This window comes from Elephantulus edwardii, unplaced genomic scaffold (genome assembly GCF_000299155.1).
Source record: "Elephantulus edwardii isolate Elephantulus edwardi_28Jun2011 unplaced genomic scaffold, EleEdw1.0 scaffold00108, whole genome shotgun sequence".
NCBI classification, from domain to species: Eukaryota; Metazoa; Chordata; class Mammalia; order Macroscelidea; family Macroscelididae; genus Elephantulus; species Elephantulus edwardii.
In genome coordinates, this window is record NW_006399858.1 from 2,625,335 (window position 1) to 2,645,982 (window position 20,648).

Below are 20,648 nucleotides of genomic sequence, written 5' to 3' on the forward strand. Positions count from 1 at the left end.
AGATAGATTCTATTAAAGAGTAAATGAACGAAGATGGTAAATAATAATAATAATGCCTGAACTACTTCTTTCACCAAAGCTTTAAGAGTGCTTGAAGGTGCAAGCCATTCCTCTGGCCTCTAGTGCAGCCCACCTAACCCACAGAGATGGGGAACAAGGACGTCAAACTCCCACCCCAGCCCAAATCTCAGTCTATCCCTTGCATTTTGTCCAGCAAGGTCCCACAGGGTATATCAATGGAAAACTGTGAGCTGTGGGCACCCGGGCCCCTGCCCAGAAACCGTCAAGCCCCTTGGCCCACAGCACCTCCTCCCCTGGGCACATTCTCCCAAGTAAGCTAGCTGGCCTTCCCTGAAGAAGGCGAGCTGAGCACTCGCCAAACCATCCTGCCTCTCCCCAGATAGGTGTCTGCACAACACTCAAATTCTACTTTATGGACAGAAACACTGTGGACATTAAGTGGCATGCCTGCACTTAGAATTCAGAACTATGTTCCTAAAAAAAAAAAACCCTAAAACTAAGTATTATCCATAGAGATTAAAGAACAGTGAGAATGAAATATTGCTGTTTGAATACTCCAAAGAAAAATTTTTAACAGAAAAAGCAAAACATCTGTCTTCATTTAAAAGCCTGAGTTGTGTGTGATTTCCTGCATCTAAGAACCTCTTTCTGAACTACAAAGAAGCCACAAAACATCACATTTTCCCCTCCCAGCTTCCCCCTTCAAAAGCCCACAAGATGGTGATTAACAAACAGTCCCTTGTCTTTAGGCACAGTTTTAGAAGCCACAAGGAAAAGATAAAAGTTAATTGGAAGAACAAGTTTGTAAACAAATGAGAACTTGGTTGACAAGGAGGAAGCAAACTCCATCTTGATAAGCAAACTGCTCTCCTGGCCCCTGTGGAGGACAAGCAGTGAAATTAGGAAGAGCCAGCCCCGAAGGCTCCAGCTTAAACCCTGACAGAGAAGCCAAAGACATCCCAGCAGTTTTAAGTATGAGCCTGAAGTTCAGGGATTCACAGAGAAACCCACGAACTCTCAGGGAAATCTCCAGTCTAAGAAAGAACTGGGAGCTCAACCTCCAACTCCTAGGAAAGACCTTTCTGCCAACATTCATTTTCAGGTCCTGGTAGCTGTATCATCTTGTACACCCTCCTGATGCTACGCAATCACCTTTGATCAGACATAAACCCTTTCGAGGAATAGAGTTCTGTGGCATAATCCACAATGCTAACCGAAAGCATGCCTCTCAGGTGGTTTGAATCCAGAGAAGACAGTCAATCTCCTCCCCTGTGATTTACAGCCTGGAAAACCTGCTAGGGGTCAGCCATGAGTCAGGTCCAACTAGACAGCAGAGAGAGTAAGTGGTAAGTATATATGTCAGACCTACAATAAATGTTCACCGCAAGAAAATGCCAATTCCATCGCAAACCCACTCCTTTAGGTAAAACATCTGATACTTTCCTGTGGTACCAAGAAATAGAAAATTGAGAATTTTTTTTAATTAAGAATTTTAAACCTAATAATAAGAGCAGGGACGTTAGGGGAGCCTGAGGTATCCAGGTGAAAAAAAACCAAACTCTAATTTGTATTTATGTTGTTGTTGTTGTTGTGTTGGGTGCCGTCAAGTCGGAACAGACCCATAGATGACTTTCCAGCAGGTTTTCAGAGGCAGTTAATTGACAGGAGGAGAATGCCCATCCTTCTGTAGAGCAGCTGGTGGATTTGAACTGCATGCCTTTGGGATTGCAGCACAATTCCTCACCAATGTGTACTTACATAGATCTACTAGTTGCAGGTCTTACGAAAAGTGAAGGTAGCTCCCTACCAGAGCTGGTGAGCATGGCCACCTGGCACTGCCTGCTCCAGTGCTCGAATCACCTGACAGCACTGAGAGCAGAGAAATCTGCCCAGACCGGGACTTACTGAGAAGACATAAAGCCGGCCCCCACCCCCAAAATGCCCAAATCAGAGAGGCAAGAGGAAAAACAATTTTTTTAATATATTTTAGAGTATTACCAGAAGGTAACCACATTTAAAAGGGCAGCTGTAAACTCTAAGGACAAATACATAAAAATACGAAGAAACCCCTCCTACCCACAGCCCTCACATGAAGGGTTTTTCCTGGAATTTTTGCATAGCCATCAAAATTTCACTTATAATTTCGGGATTTCCAGGCCAGTACTGGTCACTCCCTGCTCACCCTATGTAGATTATGATTTTCTCACGTTTACAGAGCAAAGTTCTGTCAGTGAAATTTTATGTGGCTTCTAAGTTACTTTCAGCTGCAGCATTCCACCTTAGGGAATGCTTCACTTTATTATCTAACAGTTCAATCAACTGATTTAACAGAGAGGGGTGTGGAATCACTGTATAAGAGAAGACAGTGTGCCGACATACTCGAACTCCTACTCTAGGACCCACTCTTCTAAATATAAGTATTTAAGACAGATGTGCAAGAAATTACTATTTTTTTAAAAAAAGATTGTTGTTTAAAGTAAATACTATCTCAAGAGAACTTTAAACAAACTGGCTTCCACTATAAGCACCATTCCCAAATAAACTTATCATCCCCTAGAATCAAGTACATTCAAGGGCTGAAATGTCACGTCACTCATATATTACTTCAACCTCAATAAATCTCTCCTTACTCTTCAAATCCTAAGCTGCTTTCTAAAATTGTTCCATAAAAAGCACCAACCTAATTAACAACAGTTTCCTCTGCAACAGTGCCCTTGATTTCACTTATTTACACATTAACTGCAGCCTCTTTTTGGCCAATCCACTCTATTCTCTGTACCATGCCGAGCCTTTTATCTGCCCTGGACAGCATTTTCTCCAGCAGATGAAGTAGATGCCGATTGATTTGCTGTCGAGCATGGTAAATTAATAGCAACAAATTGCTGAGGGCCCGACTCGCTACTCCACCATGCTTCGGCAGTTTTGCTTTATTTGCTCCATGATGGGCAGCAGTCGGCCTCTTCAAGTCAATTTCTTCTTAACAACCTGCAATACTTTTCAATGGTGAAAATAGAGCTGTTCCTTGTAAGTCAGAAATCAATATCCTATTGCCCTTAGAAAATGCTAAACAAGCAGTATTGGCAATCCACTTGGTACTAGAGGGTATCAGATATAATGCAAATCCATACTGCTTCCCTCCTTGTAGTTATTACAGTTTGCTAAAAGGTTCCTAATGTCATTTATCATCATTTACCATCGACCAGAAAGGCTATGATTATGATATCCTATCAGTTGGCAAGGCCCTTTCATTTCTATTCAATTAATATTTTAGCAGCACTCAAATGGTTGTTGCCTAAGTCTTGTAATAAAATTTACATGGCTTGAAGTGGAATAGGAGTTTTCTTGATATGGTTTTTTAAAGGAAGAGCGTCTCACTACAAATATAATAACACACATGTGTCACACACACACACACACACACATAAGCACAAAAATATTCATACTTAACTGCACGGTAATCACTTCTTTCAAATTCTAAGTGTTCCAGGATTCTAAACTTTTCTAAGGAATTCTGAAATTCAAATACTAGCCTGAATTTCTGTTGATGCAAAGAGCACTTCAGATTATAAAGCGTTAACCACAGAAAGTCAGAAGCTGATGGGTAAGGCTCTCCTCTCCAGAATGTGGTATATTCTTCGTACAATTCCTACAGGTTTAATTCACTTTCCTATTGTTCTTAACCTATATCCAATATTCACTTTTTAAAGCCCTAAGTGCTGCTGTCAGATTAAATCAAGGAGGGCTTCCTTAATTACAGCATTCCAGGTGAAAGATGCGAACAGGCATTTAGCAACGCTATCAAGTGCACGCATCTTCATGTTCTGCCCAGGATGGCTAACCCGTTTAGAAGCCATACTGTATTTTTAAAGAGGAAAAATCAGTGGAAAGTGACAGCTCAACTCTGGGCCCAGTTTCCCTTCAAAAACAAAAACAAAACCCCCACACTCAGGGATACAAGCCCAAGATTCTTTTGTTTTTAAAAAAAATTCTGTTGTAAAAAGATTTTCTAAATACGATCCATTTGTCATCTTTACTTTCACACTAGAACTTAAGACAGCAGCGAAGCATTAACTCACATTATAGCCTAGTAGAACACTCCACTCTGAACTGTACCAAGGTTTTTTCCCAGCCTCATTTGCTCAGCTCTATTGATCCCACTAAAGATAACCCAAAATTAGATTCATGTTTTATGCTCTAATTCCATGTCATGTCACCGAGTACTCTTAAAAATAAAAATAAAAAATACACAACCAATTCTACCCGACTGATGCTATTTACTCAGTTACCAAAATTTAAATTAATTATGTTCTCAAACATAATTGTTAAAAATTGGCAACATTATGCAGGCTTAATTAAGATTAAATCCAATTTACTAAATGTACTTTAATTGGTACTAATTACATTAGCTTTCATTTCAGAATGACAAACTCCCCATAGGTTTCATTTTATAGTCCTCTATCAGAGCCAGCCCAGGGTGACTGATGATGAGCATCCAACGGTAAGGGGGGAGCAACACCTACCCCCCCTTGTCACTGCTCTGTGCTTTTATCCTTTTATCAATTTGCTAAGTCACAGAGTCATGACTCCATCACAGCCATCATTTTCTGTTCCAATGAAAAATTTCTCTAAAAATGAATACTCTGTGGCTGGCTGCAGCCAAGAACAAGAGCAGTAACCCAAAAACACACAACGGTTTCAAATATCAGGGCCACCAATTACGAGGGGGCACTTCCAAGGACTCCAGGGACTCCTATTCTTGAACCCTTCGAGACACAAATCTAATAAGTGAATAAGCCTAACCCGATCTTGAGAACTGGGCCCAATTATGCCGCAGGGCAATTTCCCTGCATTATTGCTGCTTTCCATTACAAGGGCATCCACTGAGTGCATCTGGAGGAGAGGCCGAGAGGAACCAAGGCTATCTGCCTAGGAAAACAAATAAAGACAGATATGCCTCTGTGCTTAAGGGGGGAAAGAGAAAATATAATAAGTAGGTGGTTTGCTGGGCTGTCTGTAGCTCATAATGTGATAAACTGCCCCCAGGATTCTTGATATGATTGAATTTAAAGGGGGGGGGTGGAAGGAAAAATGTACTCCGTTCTCAATTTTAAATGGATAGCATTTGAGGCCAGCTGGACAAGAAGATGACAGAATTACAGGGGTATAAAGTGGGTAAAATGAAGGGATCTCACATACTAAAAAAAAAAAAAAATCGTATTTGGCCGAATACAAGTTATAAGCCTCTCAGAAATGTGGAGGGCATAAGAAATCTGAAAACAAGTAGTTAAGGTAAACAAGATACAGAAGAACGAGAACTAAAGGGGTATTAATCATCTGATCCATCTGATCTTTGGAAAGACATTAATTAATCAGGGGTTGGGAGCATAGGAAAGAAACAAAAAAGACATGCAAAATCCAGATCTAAAGTAAAATGTAATGAGTATAGTTAACCAACAGTCTCTGATGTCATTTACTCTTGTGAACAAGATCCATCCATACCATGAATGGTGTTTGTTTAGGTAGAAGATATTTACATTTCTAATCTAAACAGAAATGGCAAAGATGTCAAAATAAGGATTTCATTTTTAACATGCAGCATTCAAATTACACTGTAACACTAATATTGACATAACCAAGAAACAGACAACATAAAACAACAACTGAAATAAAGACCTCAGTTTAACTTTTTGCTTTCCAAATCTGTCCTGTCTAGCAGCCTTCCAAGATCTACTGTCTATTATCCGAGCACGTGAACAGCCATACCCAAAAAAGTCGCCATTTCATATTGTCTAATGACATCCATACCTTGAATACAAGTCGGCAGAGTTCCTCCTGCCTTTTCCCAACAGGCACACATATACACACCCATTTTGAAATGGCTAATGAAACTCGAAGCATCTTCACTAGCAGACTACTAAAAATGTTTGCAAGAAGAATTACTATTACCAAACAATGTACAAAGTGTGTGCAATATGGGTAAGTATGTATATAATGACATACACACACATATATGTGGGTGTCGTTTTTTTTTCTGTCTAGGAAACTTAAGCCAAACGATTCTATTCAATGGGGGAGGGGGGGGAGGGTTTGAGTCATACCTCTCAACACTTTCCATCTAATCATTTCCTCTTTTTTTTTTTTCCTTTGGGCTGAACTAATTGCTAGATTTCAAAACACAGTGTTGAACCTCATCACATCCTTCTAGCAGGCTCATTTGCTCTGTACAAATTTTGGAAGCAATGGTTACAGTTCCTGCTAAGACTCAACTAAGTAGCCTCCTGAGGCCAATACAAGGATTTTACATCAATTTCTTCTGTAGCTCCACAGATTTCACGTTGATCCTCCCAGGTCACCTTCTAGCCATTCTTTCACATCGAGCCACGTAAGGTAGGGCTCCACACTACTTAAATATCACTTTTTCATATTTCCCAACAAAAGCTCTTTCATAAATCAAGTGTGCAATGACCAAAACAGGTCATATAAAAGGAAAACCACATTATATGCAAATTCAGAATCCTGATTTTAAAATGTATGTTTTAGCAAGTATTCAGACAATCAAAACCACATTTTAAAATCACTGAAATTAAAAGAATAGCTTAAAAGGCTGAGAAGCCATACATGAAAAAATAAGATTCAATCCGTACCATCTTTTAAAAGACAAGCAGTCACAAAAACATGCAAAATAAAATTACAAACACAATACTCTTTTAAATTATATCATATTTACCTACTAGCACTTAAAAATGGGTACAAATAACTTACCTGCTTATGCATTTCTATATTCAACCCATAGGACATTTCATAATACTGTCAATGAAGAAAAAGGAGCCAAATTAGTGTCTGTCAACAAGCAATCTAAGTTTCTTCAAAAAGGTCCCAAAATAAAATGTAAGTCAAAATATACAAAATGCGTATGCCTCTGTATTGGGGGGGGGGGGGGAAGACAGCCATGGTCTTTAGTCTAAGAAAATAAGGACTATAAAATAACTCCTAAAACTGAAAAAATGAAGTTCAAACATAGCCGTTTTAACACCACTTTTTACATCTTAAGTGGACAAACCAAAAAATCCTGAGGATCCAGTACCACTCTCATCCCCAGGCATGGGGTCAAGCTAATGGCAAAAGCGTTTCTCCTGCAAATGCTGATGTTTCAAGCAAACTATTCAAAAGGGGGTGCTACTGAAGAGCTGAGTTCTTCATTTTTCATGTACTGCTCACATTAACACATTCAAAGGAAAGACTCCTGATAAATTATGAATGAATTAATTGGGAGCATTCAAGAACACACACACAAATATATTTAATTCTTGTAGTGGAAAAAAAGAACTGTTTTGGGGTGAGTTTTTTTTTGGAGGAAGCTATGTAGTATAACTTACATTACAGAAATTCTTACAGTACAAACCAATTATCAAGATCACAACACTTCTCAAACTAAGACAGTGGCGCGCGCGCACGCACACACACACACACACACACACACTCCCAATTAGTAACAGCAAGCAAGTAAAGACTAAATCTGACAAGGGAATCTATCGACTTTTCTTATGCATCATTCTTTAAAAGTACCACAGCACATTAAAACCTTAACAGTATATAGAAAAACTGGTCAAAATTGTTTGGACTAAGAGCAATAAAACAACAAAGAAAACCACTAACACAGAAACATTTTACTTGTGACTCTAAGCAAAACACAAATGAGGTTTTGTTTTTAATTTTTTTTTTCCAACTATAAAAACAAAGCACAGAAAATTACACCCCACGCAGCTGAACTTTCTGAGAATTCAAATCAAAGCTGGTTGTCAAAGGCAAGTTAGAACATCCAAGAATTACAGGTTGTTAATAGACACATTCCCACAATCTCAACTCTACTGGCACGCAACTAAGATCTATCCTGCAGCCTCCAGCAAATTCTCGCTTTTGGTATCTCAAACTAAGAGGCACTTTGAAATCTGTGACACAGTTTTCTTACCATGACATAATGCCGTTGCATCTCTGTCTTCTCACTCGCTAGTTTCTCGCACTCCAGCTTCAGGCTGTGGGAGACATAATGAAATCTAAGCACAACTCAGAACTTGACTTACATCCTTCAAATCTAAATCTAAATACACAAGCCCTCCTCCAAATCATCACCTACCAGCACCAAATCAACAATCTTCAGCACTGCCATTATTGAAGGGGAGAAGAGAAACAGGTGATTACAACCAGTCTAGACTGGCCCTCTCAATAAAGATCAAATGTGCTGCTGCTGTTCTTAAGTTTTAACAGAAAAAGAAATCTTAGTGAAAATGCATATTCACATCATATAATCATTTAAACAAAAAGAAATAATCAAATTCTCTATATCCAAGTCCAACTATGTCCCTCAAAACAGCACAAGGGATTTTTTTTTCTTCCATGTTCCCAGACCAGATTAATAAAATATATTAATCAAATACATCTTTCATTCTTCCAAAACTGACAGGGTGACTACCCACGAGCAAAGCGTTATCCCGTTCAACAGCAATAGTTCTCCCATTTACAAAATATGAATTAGAGAGCATTGGGCAGCTAGCGGAAGTAAAATGTTTGAAAACCGCTCTAATCTCTTCTGAAAGGAAACATTTTTCCAGCATAAAAGTAATGAAATCGCTCACTCGCGACTGTTCCAGGCTCTGGTCTCTTGGTATTCCATTGGGCCAGGAGAGAAGGAAGATGAAATCAAGCCCGGGGCAATAAAGAACTAAGGAAGTCAAAAGGTCCCTGAATCTCCCCAACCTCCCATTCTCTTGGCCCCAGTAAATCAATATCGAAAGTTTGGCCTCAGCGGTTTGCAAGACTCCCCAGTTTTGATTATGCTGTCTAGTCTTCTAGTTTTGTTGTGCGTTTGTTGTTTTTTTTGTAATTTACGAGACAAATGTTTCATTTCTTTACACCTGCCTAAGAGCAAAGAGGCCCTTCTACTCAAAAGAAAAATGATAATAATGCCTTTGTGGCAGCAAAATCGTGGGGGTTCAGGGGGAAACCAGTGTTTTGTGTGTGGGTTTGGGGGGTGTGGAGGAGACAAGCGCTAAGCAAACAAGAGGATCAGCTAAAGTCAATATCATTACCTGTGGTATTGGGCCTGTAAAAACTGAAACTCTTCCTTAATCCGATCACAGGACTCGGAAATTGTAAATTTAAAGGGTTGAGCAGGCTGATGGGGTGCCTAAAGAACAATAAAATATTTAATTAGCCCACATCACAGGGAGGCAGGGAGCTGGGGAAACACAACACGCGGCGCTCGCAAAGTGGGGGTCGTCTCCCGGGGAGGAAAAGAGCCAATAAAACTCTCCTCCCGCCCCCTCCTCGCGTCCACCAGCCGGGGCAGGCGAAGGTGGCAGAGGGGCCCCCGATCTGCGAGAACCCCAAGGGTTCGAGAACCCGCTCCCTCCCCGCCGAGGGTCTGCGCCCCGCGCCCACCCCCTCCGCACCCGGAACCGAAAGTGGCCCGTCGGGGGGACTCGCGCCATAAGTGTCCGGCGCGGCCAGGCTGGAGGAGGGGACGCGCACGGGGCAGCGCCACCCTCCGGGACCGCCGGCTCGCCCGGGGTCCGCGCCCCGCGCCGCCGTCGAGAGCGCCCCACCCCCATGGGGATCGCAGCGCGGGGACGGCCAGCGGCTCGGCGCGGCTTCCCGGGGCTTCAAAGACAACAATAAGAAAATGGCTACAACTCAGTTGCCTCCGCGCACCCCTCTCGGAGAGCGGCACCGCGCTGGGGGCGGTGGTAGCGCGCGCGGATGGCGGGCCGAGCCCCCAACTCAGCCAGGCCGGGGGCAACAGGGGGCACGCAAGCCCGCGCCCCACTCACCGGGTGTCTGGTCTGCGGATACATCTTGCTCAGGTCGCGAATCATCCAAACAGATTTAGTTGGCTGCTCTAGGCAGAGGCGCGCGGCTCATTGGCTTCAATGGTCCTGAAGCGGCGGCGGCACAGGCGGCCGCCAGGTCCGAGGGCAGCGCGGGCAGTCCTGGTCCCGGCGGCTCTGGCGTGACGCGGGCCGGAGGGACGCGCGGCGGCTGGCTCCCGGCGCCCGGGCCGCTCCGCATTCCCCGCGGGCGTCACTTGCCCGCCGCAGGCATCGTCCGGCGCGTCTCCTGCGACCACGCTCCGCCGCCCGCTCCGCCGAGGCGTCCGCCGAGCCCCGCGCCGGTGCCCCGTCTCCGCTCGGCCGGCAAGTGCGAGCTCCTCGCCCGGCCACCCCCTGGCAGCGCCGCTGGCCCGCTCGCTCGGCGCCCTGCTCCAAACTTTTTATTTGTCTTTTAATTGGTTGTTATTCCTCCGAATGAATGATCTCTCTTCTTTGCTAAAAGCAAACACAAACTCCTCTGGTTCGGAAGAGGTCTCGGCGGTGCTTTTTAGTTTCTCGGAGATTTTTTTTTTTTTCACTTCACAGCAACGATCTTTTAAAAGGCACCTTTTAGCTTCTTTTACCACATCTCATTTCCTTATTTTTCTTCCTTCCTGTTTTTTTTAACCCCAAATTGAAGGGGATTATAAAAATAAGAGTGAAACGCTTGCGGCTTTTTTTTTTTTATTCTCTCTCCTTTCAAACTCTGCGAACGCCACCTCAAAATAATATACAAGTGTGTGAGAGAGGGGGGAAGAAATCAGCCAAAAGCCCAAACACCCGCTCAGAACAGCTCTAACAACACGCTCTGTGTAGGTGACTTCTTTGACCAAATTTAGCAGCAGCTAATCATTAACATTCTGATACATATTCACTATGGTCTGCGAGGGATCGCGGAGCATCCCGGGAGATGTAGTCTGTCGACAGCGACTAAGGCGGAGGATTTGGGCCGATTGACTACAATCACCGGCCCGCCCCGCGACTGCTCTGGGGCGCTCTCTAAGCGCTCCGCCCACTCCCGGCGCAGTAGGCGTCTTCAGCAGCCAATCAGAGATGGCTGAGCATTAATCGCCGCTCTGTGTTACTGCCCATCATTTCACTGCTGACAAATGGCGAGCCAGGGAAGGCAGAGCCGACAGGGATGAAACCCACGTGGGGGCCGGGTGTCGCCTGCGGCTTCAACCAATGAATGGCACGAACTAGGGTTGGCAGAGGCGGGGCGGAGACGGCCCGCCCAAGGCGGAGCTTCGCCTTGGCTGACGTTCTTAGCGCGAGCGTTCGAACCAGGGAAACATTTGTTCAGCTGTCAATCAAAGTAACGTGGGACCGGGCGAAGCATCGGTGGCTGTTGTTGCTGCTGCCTTGGCTGCATCTTCAGAACTGGGTGTTGGTGGTGGCAAAAGGAAGGGGGTGAAGGGGCGGTGAGACTAGGGGTTTGTCGGAGATCTCCTTCCGAGTCTAGTCAGCCCTCCCACCCTAAACACTCGGCCCCTTGTTCCGCGGCCGCGCCAGCAATGCGGACTAATTAGGGTCCAATGTGTCCTTAAAGAGACAAGCTCGGCCTTGTGTAACGCGCCGAAACCCCTGTTGAGACAAGAGAGGGAGGATCACGCTGATCCCACTTCGTTCGGTTCACATCAATTTTACGCGCCGCTGGAGCCGGCATAATTTTCCGTGTGAACGCCGACTCGGGCCCCTGCCCTTGTTTAGAGCCTCAGACGAGGCTGCGCGACGCTGGCCTGGGAGGGGGATCGAGACGGCAGGCGGAGGCGCCCCGCGAGCCTCGGAAGCCGCTGTGATTGCCGTTTAACCCCGAAGCAGAGTCGCTTCCCCCTAACAACTCTGGCAGGAAGCGCCCCAAGGTGCTTCGCCCGGGGGGGTGGCCTCCTCTGTGAACTCTCGTGATGGACCGCGGGATTCCCTGTAAAACTTTGCCTAGGGGTCCACCGTAGGCGAACATTCAATTAGAAGGGCCCATCGGGGAAGAAAAATGCTCCTTGGGCATCTCGGAGATGCTTGGGCACCCACACCCCTCCCCCAGCAGCCCCTTGGAGTATCAAGCCTAAAGTGTCGCAAGGCCGCCTGCAGTGGGGCGGGAGCTTGGAAGGTGGCACGCTGGAGACTAGAGCAAGGCCGATACAGGATATGGAGGGACGGCATATGTTTTGGCAAGAGAGAGTGAGCGCCCCTCAGCAAAGGCTGGCCTCAAAGAGGGCTGACTGTTCCTACATTCAGAGCTCTTGCCCAGCGTGCACCCAGTTGAGGGGGGAATCTTTGGGTCTGCAAGCCTTTGTTCTTGTGAGCCTGACTTTTGGTGGGAGTTGGGGAGGAATTTGGGGAAGGTTCAAGTGGGGAAGGGACTGGTAGCTAATGTTTATGATATTCAAACATTCGTTTTGTGAGCATCCTTTGCCTATTATGGCTTGAAATACTGTCTTACATGGTGCTGTTGGTTCAGCATTAGAAGGACGTCGTTTTGACAGTATCACTTTCTTCAGTGGACGAATGAATGATTTAATATCCATTCCCGCGCTTCTGCTGGGTCTCCTTGCTCTGCCTGGCCACCGGAGTGCTGGTACAAACCTGCCTCACCCCTGCGGACACTCTAGAACCATAGCTAGCCGAATGTCTCCATTCAGCGGACGACGTTGGTCCTCCCTACCCAAAAAAATAAGAGGCCAGGAGAAGGCCTGTCATCCAATACTTAATCCGCAGGTGCTTGTTGAACACTAGAAATATGACTAACAATAAGATGGGCTCTCAGTACACATGCACATTATCTTTCAAAGTTTGCATCTGTATGAAGAAATAGTGCAGCCATTTTTATAATGTGGAAATTATAATGATCTAGTAAGTTAAAACAAAACTTATTACTATTATTTATTTAGGGAGCTCTGATGGCCATCTGAAAAGAGTTGTGCTGCCACTCAAAAGCACCCTCTGCATTAAAACTCGTCTGCCACTCTGGAGGGGAGAGAAGGGCAGTCTTCTCCTCTGCCATGTACAGCCCCTGCTAACCCTTGATAGGGCATGTTAGGAGTTTACCTTGTACAGTACTGTTCAGAAACGTGCAAGGATCAAAATTTAGAAGACTCCAGTGACACAATGTCTACACCGCGGCAGTTTTTCTTCTAAGAACACCAGCAACAACAACATTCTATCCCAAGGTCTGTTATTTGCTCCTACTGGAGCTGTCCAATAATTGGTTAAATTGCCTGCTGTGGGATTTACTGTTGGGAAATTCCATGTTCTCTGGTTTAGCATGTTAGCAAGCTCCATAAGAACAGGGACTTAGTTGTCTTCATGGCTGCACTCAAAATGCCTAGAACGATGTTTGGCACATAGTTGGTGCTCAGTAAATATTTGTTGATGACATTAATACATGAATGCCGTGTTGTGTCTGTATAGAAAACTTCTGAATCATCTGGGCTGTATTTATTGAGATTCTGTGCTGTTATTTCCCAGGGCAAGAAAGGAGAATTCTAATAATAGAACCTGAAGAGCTATTGAGAGGGTGAGTGGACAAAGGGGAAATTTTGCTCTGTTAGGAAATATCAAACAGCTTGTAGCGGGGACCTTTCTCCTAATATCTCTTGACAGTTTCTGTCAACAGAAGAGTGACTAGAGAAACTAGGATGCTTCTCTTTTTTATTAAGGACTTTTTTTTAATGCAGCACTTGGACATGTTTTGCATTTTGGCTATGTGGCCCATAAGCCATTACCACTCATAGGAACCCAGTGGAACAGAGAAGAGTTGCCCTATAGCATTTCCAAGGCCATAAATCATTACAGAAGCAGGCTAAAGCATCTTTCTCCCACAGAGCAGCTACTAGGTTTGAATGGCCAGCAAAGCACTAAGCCACTGTGTCAACGGAGCTCCTGGCTGTGTGGCAAATATATAAAACTCTCAGTGAAATTGAGGATAGATGCCAAGAGACTCAACGCAAGTCCCAACCCAGACTGCTCACTGGGCTTACAGCTGCTCTTAACCCCTCTGTTCTCTGAGCTTCTCACAAACATAAAAAGTCATATGGACTTAGCACTGAATGTTGTGGTTTCCAGAGTTTTCATGTAAAATGGTTTGGTAGCAGTCATGTTAGGGGTTGGGAGTGGGGGACAATCTTGAAGCACACTTAGCAAGCATACTTAGGTTATGTGTTCCAAATTGTTTTGACACTTTCGCAGAATACTTATTCAGTGCCTAATCTGTGCGACTGTTATTGTTATGTACCTTCATGTTGAGACTAACTCTACTCATAGCTGACCCTCCAGTGGGTTTTGAAAGGCAGTTTAGTCGAACACAAGGAGATTGCCCTTCTTTCTCCTTCCGAGCAGCCGGCTGATGTGAACCGCGTGCTTTTGCGTTGATAGGACAGTTCCTCACCACTAGACCACCAGAGCTCCCTAATCTGTGCTTGAACATGGGACTTTAGCAATACTGTGATCTATTGATTTCTCATTCCTGAGATCCAATTCATCCTCATTGGCTGCCTAGTGAGAATGGATCTGTGCCCTTTTGAGAGTTCCCTTTGCCAGCTTGCACTGGATCTTTGCCAGTGGGGGCACTGGAGAGATCTTGTAGGGGGTGAAAACCCAAAACTCCTGGTTTCCATTTACTTCATGTATATATTCCTGCCATATACCAGCAGCACTGGTATTTCCCACAAAACCCCACTGGGAAGTTTTATGTGGAATGCCTCTGTGAAAGACCTTCCCGGTTTTCTTTGCTCCCCAGAACATGGATTTCCAGCAAACCCCAGAAGGCAGCTCTTCACCAGGGTCCACTTTATAACCTTTGCCACAATCAGAGCCCACTGCTCTTACTCCTAGGCTGTAGGAGTGCTTGGCAGCTTGGGGAAGGTTCTTGCAGGGGCACTTTTAGGCATTGCCCTGGGGCAGTGGCCTCTGCTTTTGCAGGGACCTGAGTCAGAGCGAGGTGTGCTGCTAAGCCAAAGGGGCAGCCTGCTGAAGCATCCACCCAGAACTCCAAGGCACAAAGATGGGCAATCTCCTCCCCTGTGATTTACAACTGCTGAACACCGGCTGGAGGCTCAGTTATCAGTCCAGCTGGGAGTCTGTTCTGACTCAACGGCAATGAGTAAGAGAAGTCTTCCTACCAGCCAGTCTCTCATTCTCTGTCATGTCTGAATTCTGTGTATGAAACTTCCGTTGTTTAGATAACTAGGTGATTTCTCTCCTAACTGGGCCCAGACTAATACATTAAATGATGCAAGCAGGACCTCTTCCATGCTGAAACTTGAATTCTATTGGAGAAAAATAGATAGTTAAACAAGTGATAGTATAATAGCAAGAAGATGGTAAGTCCTGTGATGAGAAATAGGGTAATATCAACATGCCTGGGTCCTGGGGGCTGCAAGCTGCATTCTATTACTAAGCTAAAGGTTGATGGTTTGAACCAAAACTTGTGGCATCGTGGAAGAGCACTTTGTAACATATAGCGTCCCCATGCATTGAAATTGATGAAGTGGCAATGGGCTTGGTTTGGCTTTAGGTCTGAGTGCTGAAAGTGATGGAGCTAGAGTTCAGATGAGAGGTCATAGAAGACTGCTCAGAGAAGGTGACAGTTAAGAGGCCTGAATGCCAAGAAAACACCAGCTAAGAGCAAAGGGAATTAAAGATCATGGAGAAACAAATGTCAGGTGAATGCAAATGTCCTGTTAGAGAAAAGTTGGTGAGTATAAGGATTTTTTTTAATGTGTTGACATGTGCCAGAAAGCAGTGTGAGGTTAGGTAACACTCAGTAAGGCGTTTTGTCTGTATTCTGAATGTAATGGAAACCTATGAATTGGGGTAAGGAGGGGGTAGATGCATGCTGTCAGAGGATCATTGCAGATGGTAAAATGGCTTTAATCTGAAAAGCACCTTTTCCATATTTAAGAATATCTATTCATTTCGTTCTGGCTAATAAGTTATGGAGGTAGCATTACTACCCTAAGCAGACTCAGTGGTGCACAGATTGATTAAAGAATTCTGCTTCTAACCAAAAGGTCAGTGTTTGAACCCACCAAGCAGTTGAGGGAGAAAGGTTTGACAGTTCGCTTCCATCAAGGTCTCTAACCTTGGAAACCTCCAGGCAGTTTTCTGTCAATAGGTTCACAGAAAATCAGAATCAACTTAAGTTTAGTGTAGTGTATGGAACCTTAACTTTCCCCAATACTTATCCTTTGGCACGGCCACTAATGATGAGTAAATATTGATGAATGTAAGTCACTCTGGTGGTGTACTGAGTAAGGAGTTTTGCTGCTGCCCTAAAAAGAAGTGGTTTGGATCCATCATCTACTCCAGAGGAGAAAGGGGCAATCTCTTCCCTTGTGATTTCCAGCCTCTGGAAACCTGCTAGGAGGGTCAGCTATGAGTCACTTCCAACTCAACAGCACATAGCAGAAACATGTCATTCAGACATCAAACTCCGTCTTGTACAACCAGAACAGAAATCAAAGAGAATCAAGGGCACACAAAGCCATTTCTAGATCAGCAACTGACTTGTTCCATCACCCTCCAATCATGGTAAGATGAAGATAACCATACAGTGTGCTTCTTATTAAAAAGATTCAGTAAATCAGCACCAAAGGGAATGCCAGGTTTCTGAACTTGTCCAGGGAGGCAGAGCTTTAATTTTGCCAGCTGACTAATATGTTCATTGGCAGAGGTTGCCAGGCTCCCTTTTTGTTGGGGTGTCTCTTCTCCACTGACAGATAAAAGGCAAGAGTGTTCATTCATTGCCTGGGGAGGGGGAAAGAAGGAATGGGAGGGGAGAGATTGGCTTGAGAATGGGGATGACAAATATGCATAAAGAATAAGGAGGCTTGTAGGAGAAAGGCTGTCCTTTTGTGATGCCACATTATTTGAAGGGGAGCCCTGGCAACCGAGTGTGGAAGGAGCTGCACTCACTGCTGACTCACAGGCGGTTGGAATCCACCAGCAGCTCCTTTTGAGAAAGATGAGCAGTCTCTTCCCATGAGATTTACAGTTTCTGCAAACCTCTGGAGAATCAGCTAGGAGAGTTGGTACTGACTCCCCGGCAGTAAGTGAGTTAAACTAGTTCAGTGTTTGAACCCCTTGAGATGGTCTCTGATGAACTGCTCATGCAAATGAACACTGAGGCTTTTCTGTTCTCCCCCAGGAATTGATGGGCAGGAGGAGTGAGCCAGGGCAGAGCAGGGGCTGGGGCCTTTCTAGACCTCTCCATGAAGTCAACGGGAAGAAGGATTGGTGACCTGGATTCAACATCAGTATCTGTTCTCTCTTCATTCTGAAAGAACTCTTAGTTGAAGATAGGAACTCTCTCAATCAGTCACCTCGGCACTCATTCAACTCTCATGGCCTTTTACTAGAAACTGACTCATGGCTGACACTAGTGGGTTTTCAAAGGCTGTAAAATGCATGAAAGGAGACTGCCCATCTTTCTCCCACGGAGCCAGTGATGGATCAGAAATGCCAGAGAAGCACACTGCCTTTGAGTTAGCAGCGTGACTCCCTGTGACCACCAGCGCCCCCTCACCTTGGCACTAAGAGGAGAAGTGGCTGAGTGCATGCTGGTGACACTTCAGCAGTCATTCTAGAGGTTGCAAGGGAATTGTAGACTTCATGTTGTTCTGAACAACTGTGCCAAATAGACTAAGAGATCTGCCAATGCATTTATATCCACACTGATAGTAAATCACATCCAAGACAGATTCTGGTAAAAATCCTCCTCCTCCTCCTCATGGAAAGCTCTCCATTAGCTTTGCTTTCTTGGAATCCAGAAGGGACCTTTCAGAGGTTGTGCTGTCCCAGTCCCCACCTTTAAGCAAACAAAGTATTATTATCCACACTTTAAAGATTCAGCAGCTAGGGCTCAGAAAGAAGCCCTTTGCCTGAGGTGATGCAGCTTGGAAGCACTGGAGTAGGATCAGAACTCTGCCTCCTACCTTATTTCAGAGAATGAGACATAAAACAGTTCCACAAGTGGGCATTCAATTACAGGGTAATTGAAGCGCTACCCGACTCACCTGCGTGGTTTACTCCTTTTCAAGCAGATGTTTTATTGCTGAAATGGGGGTGGATGGTGAATCAGGGAGAGACGACTGGTACAGCTGCCACTGGGCGGGAGCTGAACTGAAGATTCCTAGGACTGTAGGAAGCTAAACTCCCTCCCTCTCTCCCGCTCTGCACCCAACCCTGGAGTCCCTAAGGTCTGGTAAAACTAGTTCAACAGAGATGAACAGTGTCTACACCCTGGTCCTTTTCCGTTCTGTTAACACCAAGGTCCACACTCAATCAACGCCTCTTGCCAGGCCTTCACATAAGCTCCCACTTTCTCCTGATCACAATCAGGGCAGATAATACGGGGGGGTGGGGAGGGGGGGAGGGGAATGAGCATTTACATTCTGCAATGAGTAGCATGGAAATAGGGTAGGTGTATTTTGCTAGAGCTGGGCCTCAGCCCACAGTCTGTTGGGAGCTTAGGTGGACTAGTCCCTTGGAACCTTTCTCTTTCATAGGTGCCATGTCCGTGAACTGGAAGTGTGTCATCCCAGCCCCCCTCCTCATTCCTGGTCACCTTGCACCACTGAAATGATTTTCTGTGTTGGGATTTGAGTAGGTAATGGGAAATGAATTTTGATTCAGGGTCATCTATTAAGCTTGATTGTGTTCTTTCCCCCTTTTAAAAACTTAAAAAAAAAAAAAAGGAACTCTTGAAATAAATACTATTGGAGGGTGGGCGGAGTGACTGCAGATACATTTTTAAAAATTGATTCATTGTCTTACAAAGTGAATCTAAACTGTAGAGTCTGTAATTTTAGAGCTAGTATGTATGTGGACTTCCATGGCTATAATTCAGTTCAGGACCTATCCTCAATATTACGTTGCCTGGAACAATTCTGCTAAATCACCTGACTTCCTTTAATAGGAATGCTTGTAAAATCGTGTGACTGAACCATCATTCACTGTGTACTATCTAGTGTGGTGCACTCCTACCTTAAGAAAATGCTTTGATTCTAGGGCATTTTCGTTCATGGAGCTTTCATTCTCTGGCCCTCATGCCATGTTAGATTTTGAGCAGTTTGAGAGTACGCTTCGATGAACTTTGTTTGCAAGAGAGACTTATATTGGAGACTTCATCTTTATATGGGCCTGGAGTGTGTACATGGTGTTGTGCCAGCAGCGAGGTGTCCTGGTGATACAGTGGACCCATCACTAGGCTGCTGACTGAGGTTGGCAGTTCAAATCTGCCTGCCACTTTGTAGGAAATAATGAAGCAATCGCTTCAGCAGAGATTCCTAGTAGAAACCTCAGGGAAGTTCTCTGTCCTGTAGGGTTGGTGAGTCAGAATTGACTTTGCAGCAGTGTGTGGCATGAGCTGCTAACTGGTGGGTTGGAGATTTAAGTCAGCCCAGAGGTTCTTTAGGAAAAAATGACCTCACAATGTTTTTCTGAAAAGTCTGACCTGGTCCTCTCACACACAGAGGCTTCAGGAGCCAGCATCTCTGTCATGGCAACTGGTGGTTGTGGTCACATGTCATTACTACATGCATAAAGACACAGACAGGCAGGCCTGGTACTGTAAACCCCATTCTACAGATGGGAAGACTGAGGCCTCAAGGAATCAAGTAACTTGTGCAAGGTTTACCGCTAGTAAGGGAGCTCTGGTGGCCTAGTGGCAGGACGCCACACTTCAGTCTCAAAGGCAACATTTTGAATCCACCAGCTACTCCATGGGAGAAAGATGAGCAATCTCCTCCTGTGCAATTAACTGCTTCTGAAAACCTGCTGGCTCACAGCAACAAGCAAATAAGGTGGAAATCAAGCACAAGTATCCCGATTCCCCTCGTCCCACCCTACGAGCTGCCTTCCGTTCATCAGGAGGCTATGTGCCTTGTGAAGCACGTCCAGATCCTCTTCATTGGCACCATCTCACAAATGAGAAAACCAGCTCAGAGAAAAGTGAAAGTGTTGTCGATAGATTTCTTATGTCAGTCAGCTCCCATTCATGGGAACCCTGTGTCTAACAAAACGAAGCCTTGCTTGGTCCTGCCTGTCTTTAGGACCATTGTTATATATTGTGGCCACTGTGTATTTTAAGTGCCCTCATACCTGGGGGTTCATCTTTCGCACAGTATCAGATAATATTCTCTTGTGAGCCATGGACTTTTCACTGATTTTCAGTTGCCTCATTCTTTCCACTAGGGTGGTCATAGCATGGAAGCTTCATTAGAACTTCTTCACCATGGGTGACTCTGCTGGTATTTGAAATAAACAGTGGCATAGCTTTTAGCATCATAGCAACATACAGGGCACCATGGGATGACAAACAGATGGGTGGTGGGCTAGCTAATCAGATGTCTCCAAATCTTCCAGCCCACTAGACTCTTTGTTCTTAAAATACCTTTAAACAAGAATGACTCACCATCAAGCCAAGTATGATTAGAAACCAAACATCCTTCTCTGTTTCATCCAGGGATTCTAGGAGATGTATCACCATTTCACTGAATTTAAAGAGAAATGCTTGTTCTTGTCATTGTTGAGTGCCACTGAGTACATTCTAAATCTTAGAGAACGTGTATGCAGAAGAAATAAACACTGCCTCTTCTGCACAGTTGTTGCTATGTGTGAGCCCATTGTCACAATCACTGTGCCGATCCATTCTATTCAGCGTCTTGTTCTTGCTGACCCTCCAATTTTATCAAGGCATCTCTAGGGATTGGCTCTGATGTCCACGATGCAGAATCTCACCATCTGCATGCCTAAGAGCCTGAC

At 44.7% G+C, this 20,648-nt stretch overlaps 1 protein-coding gene across 7 annotated transcripts in view; it reads right to left on the bottom strand.

Moving 5' to 3' along the window:
• The window catches only part of LOC102867049 (transducin-like enhancer protein 4-like), a 215,243-nt gene extending 204,356 nt beyond the window's left edge, over positions 1 to 10,887 (bottom strand). For 2 of the 7 annotated variants that reach the window (XM_006891976.1, XM_006891981.1), the window contains exons 1-4: positions 9,849 to 9,893; positions 9,108 to 9,205; positions 7,991 to 8,054; positions 6,784 to 6,828 (exon numbers count right to left, since the gene is read on the bottom strand). In XM_006891976.1, coding sequence (XP_006892038.1) covers positions 6,784 to 6,828; positions 7,991 to 8,054; positions 9,108 to 9,205; positions 9,849 to 9,893 — 252 coding nt within the window. Of the gene's footprint in view, positions 1 to 6,783; positions 6,829 to 7,990; positions 8,055 to 9,107; positions 9,206 to 9,848 lie in introns of all 7 variants that reach the window. The other 5 variants (XM_006891979.1, XM_006891978.1, XM_006891977.1 and 2 more) reach the window with 4 other exon arrangements.
• Between the last annotated feature and the right edge of the window lie 9,761 nt (positions 10,888 to 20,648).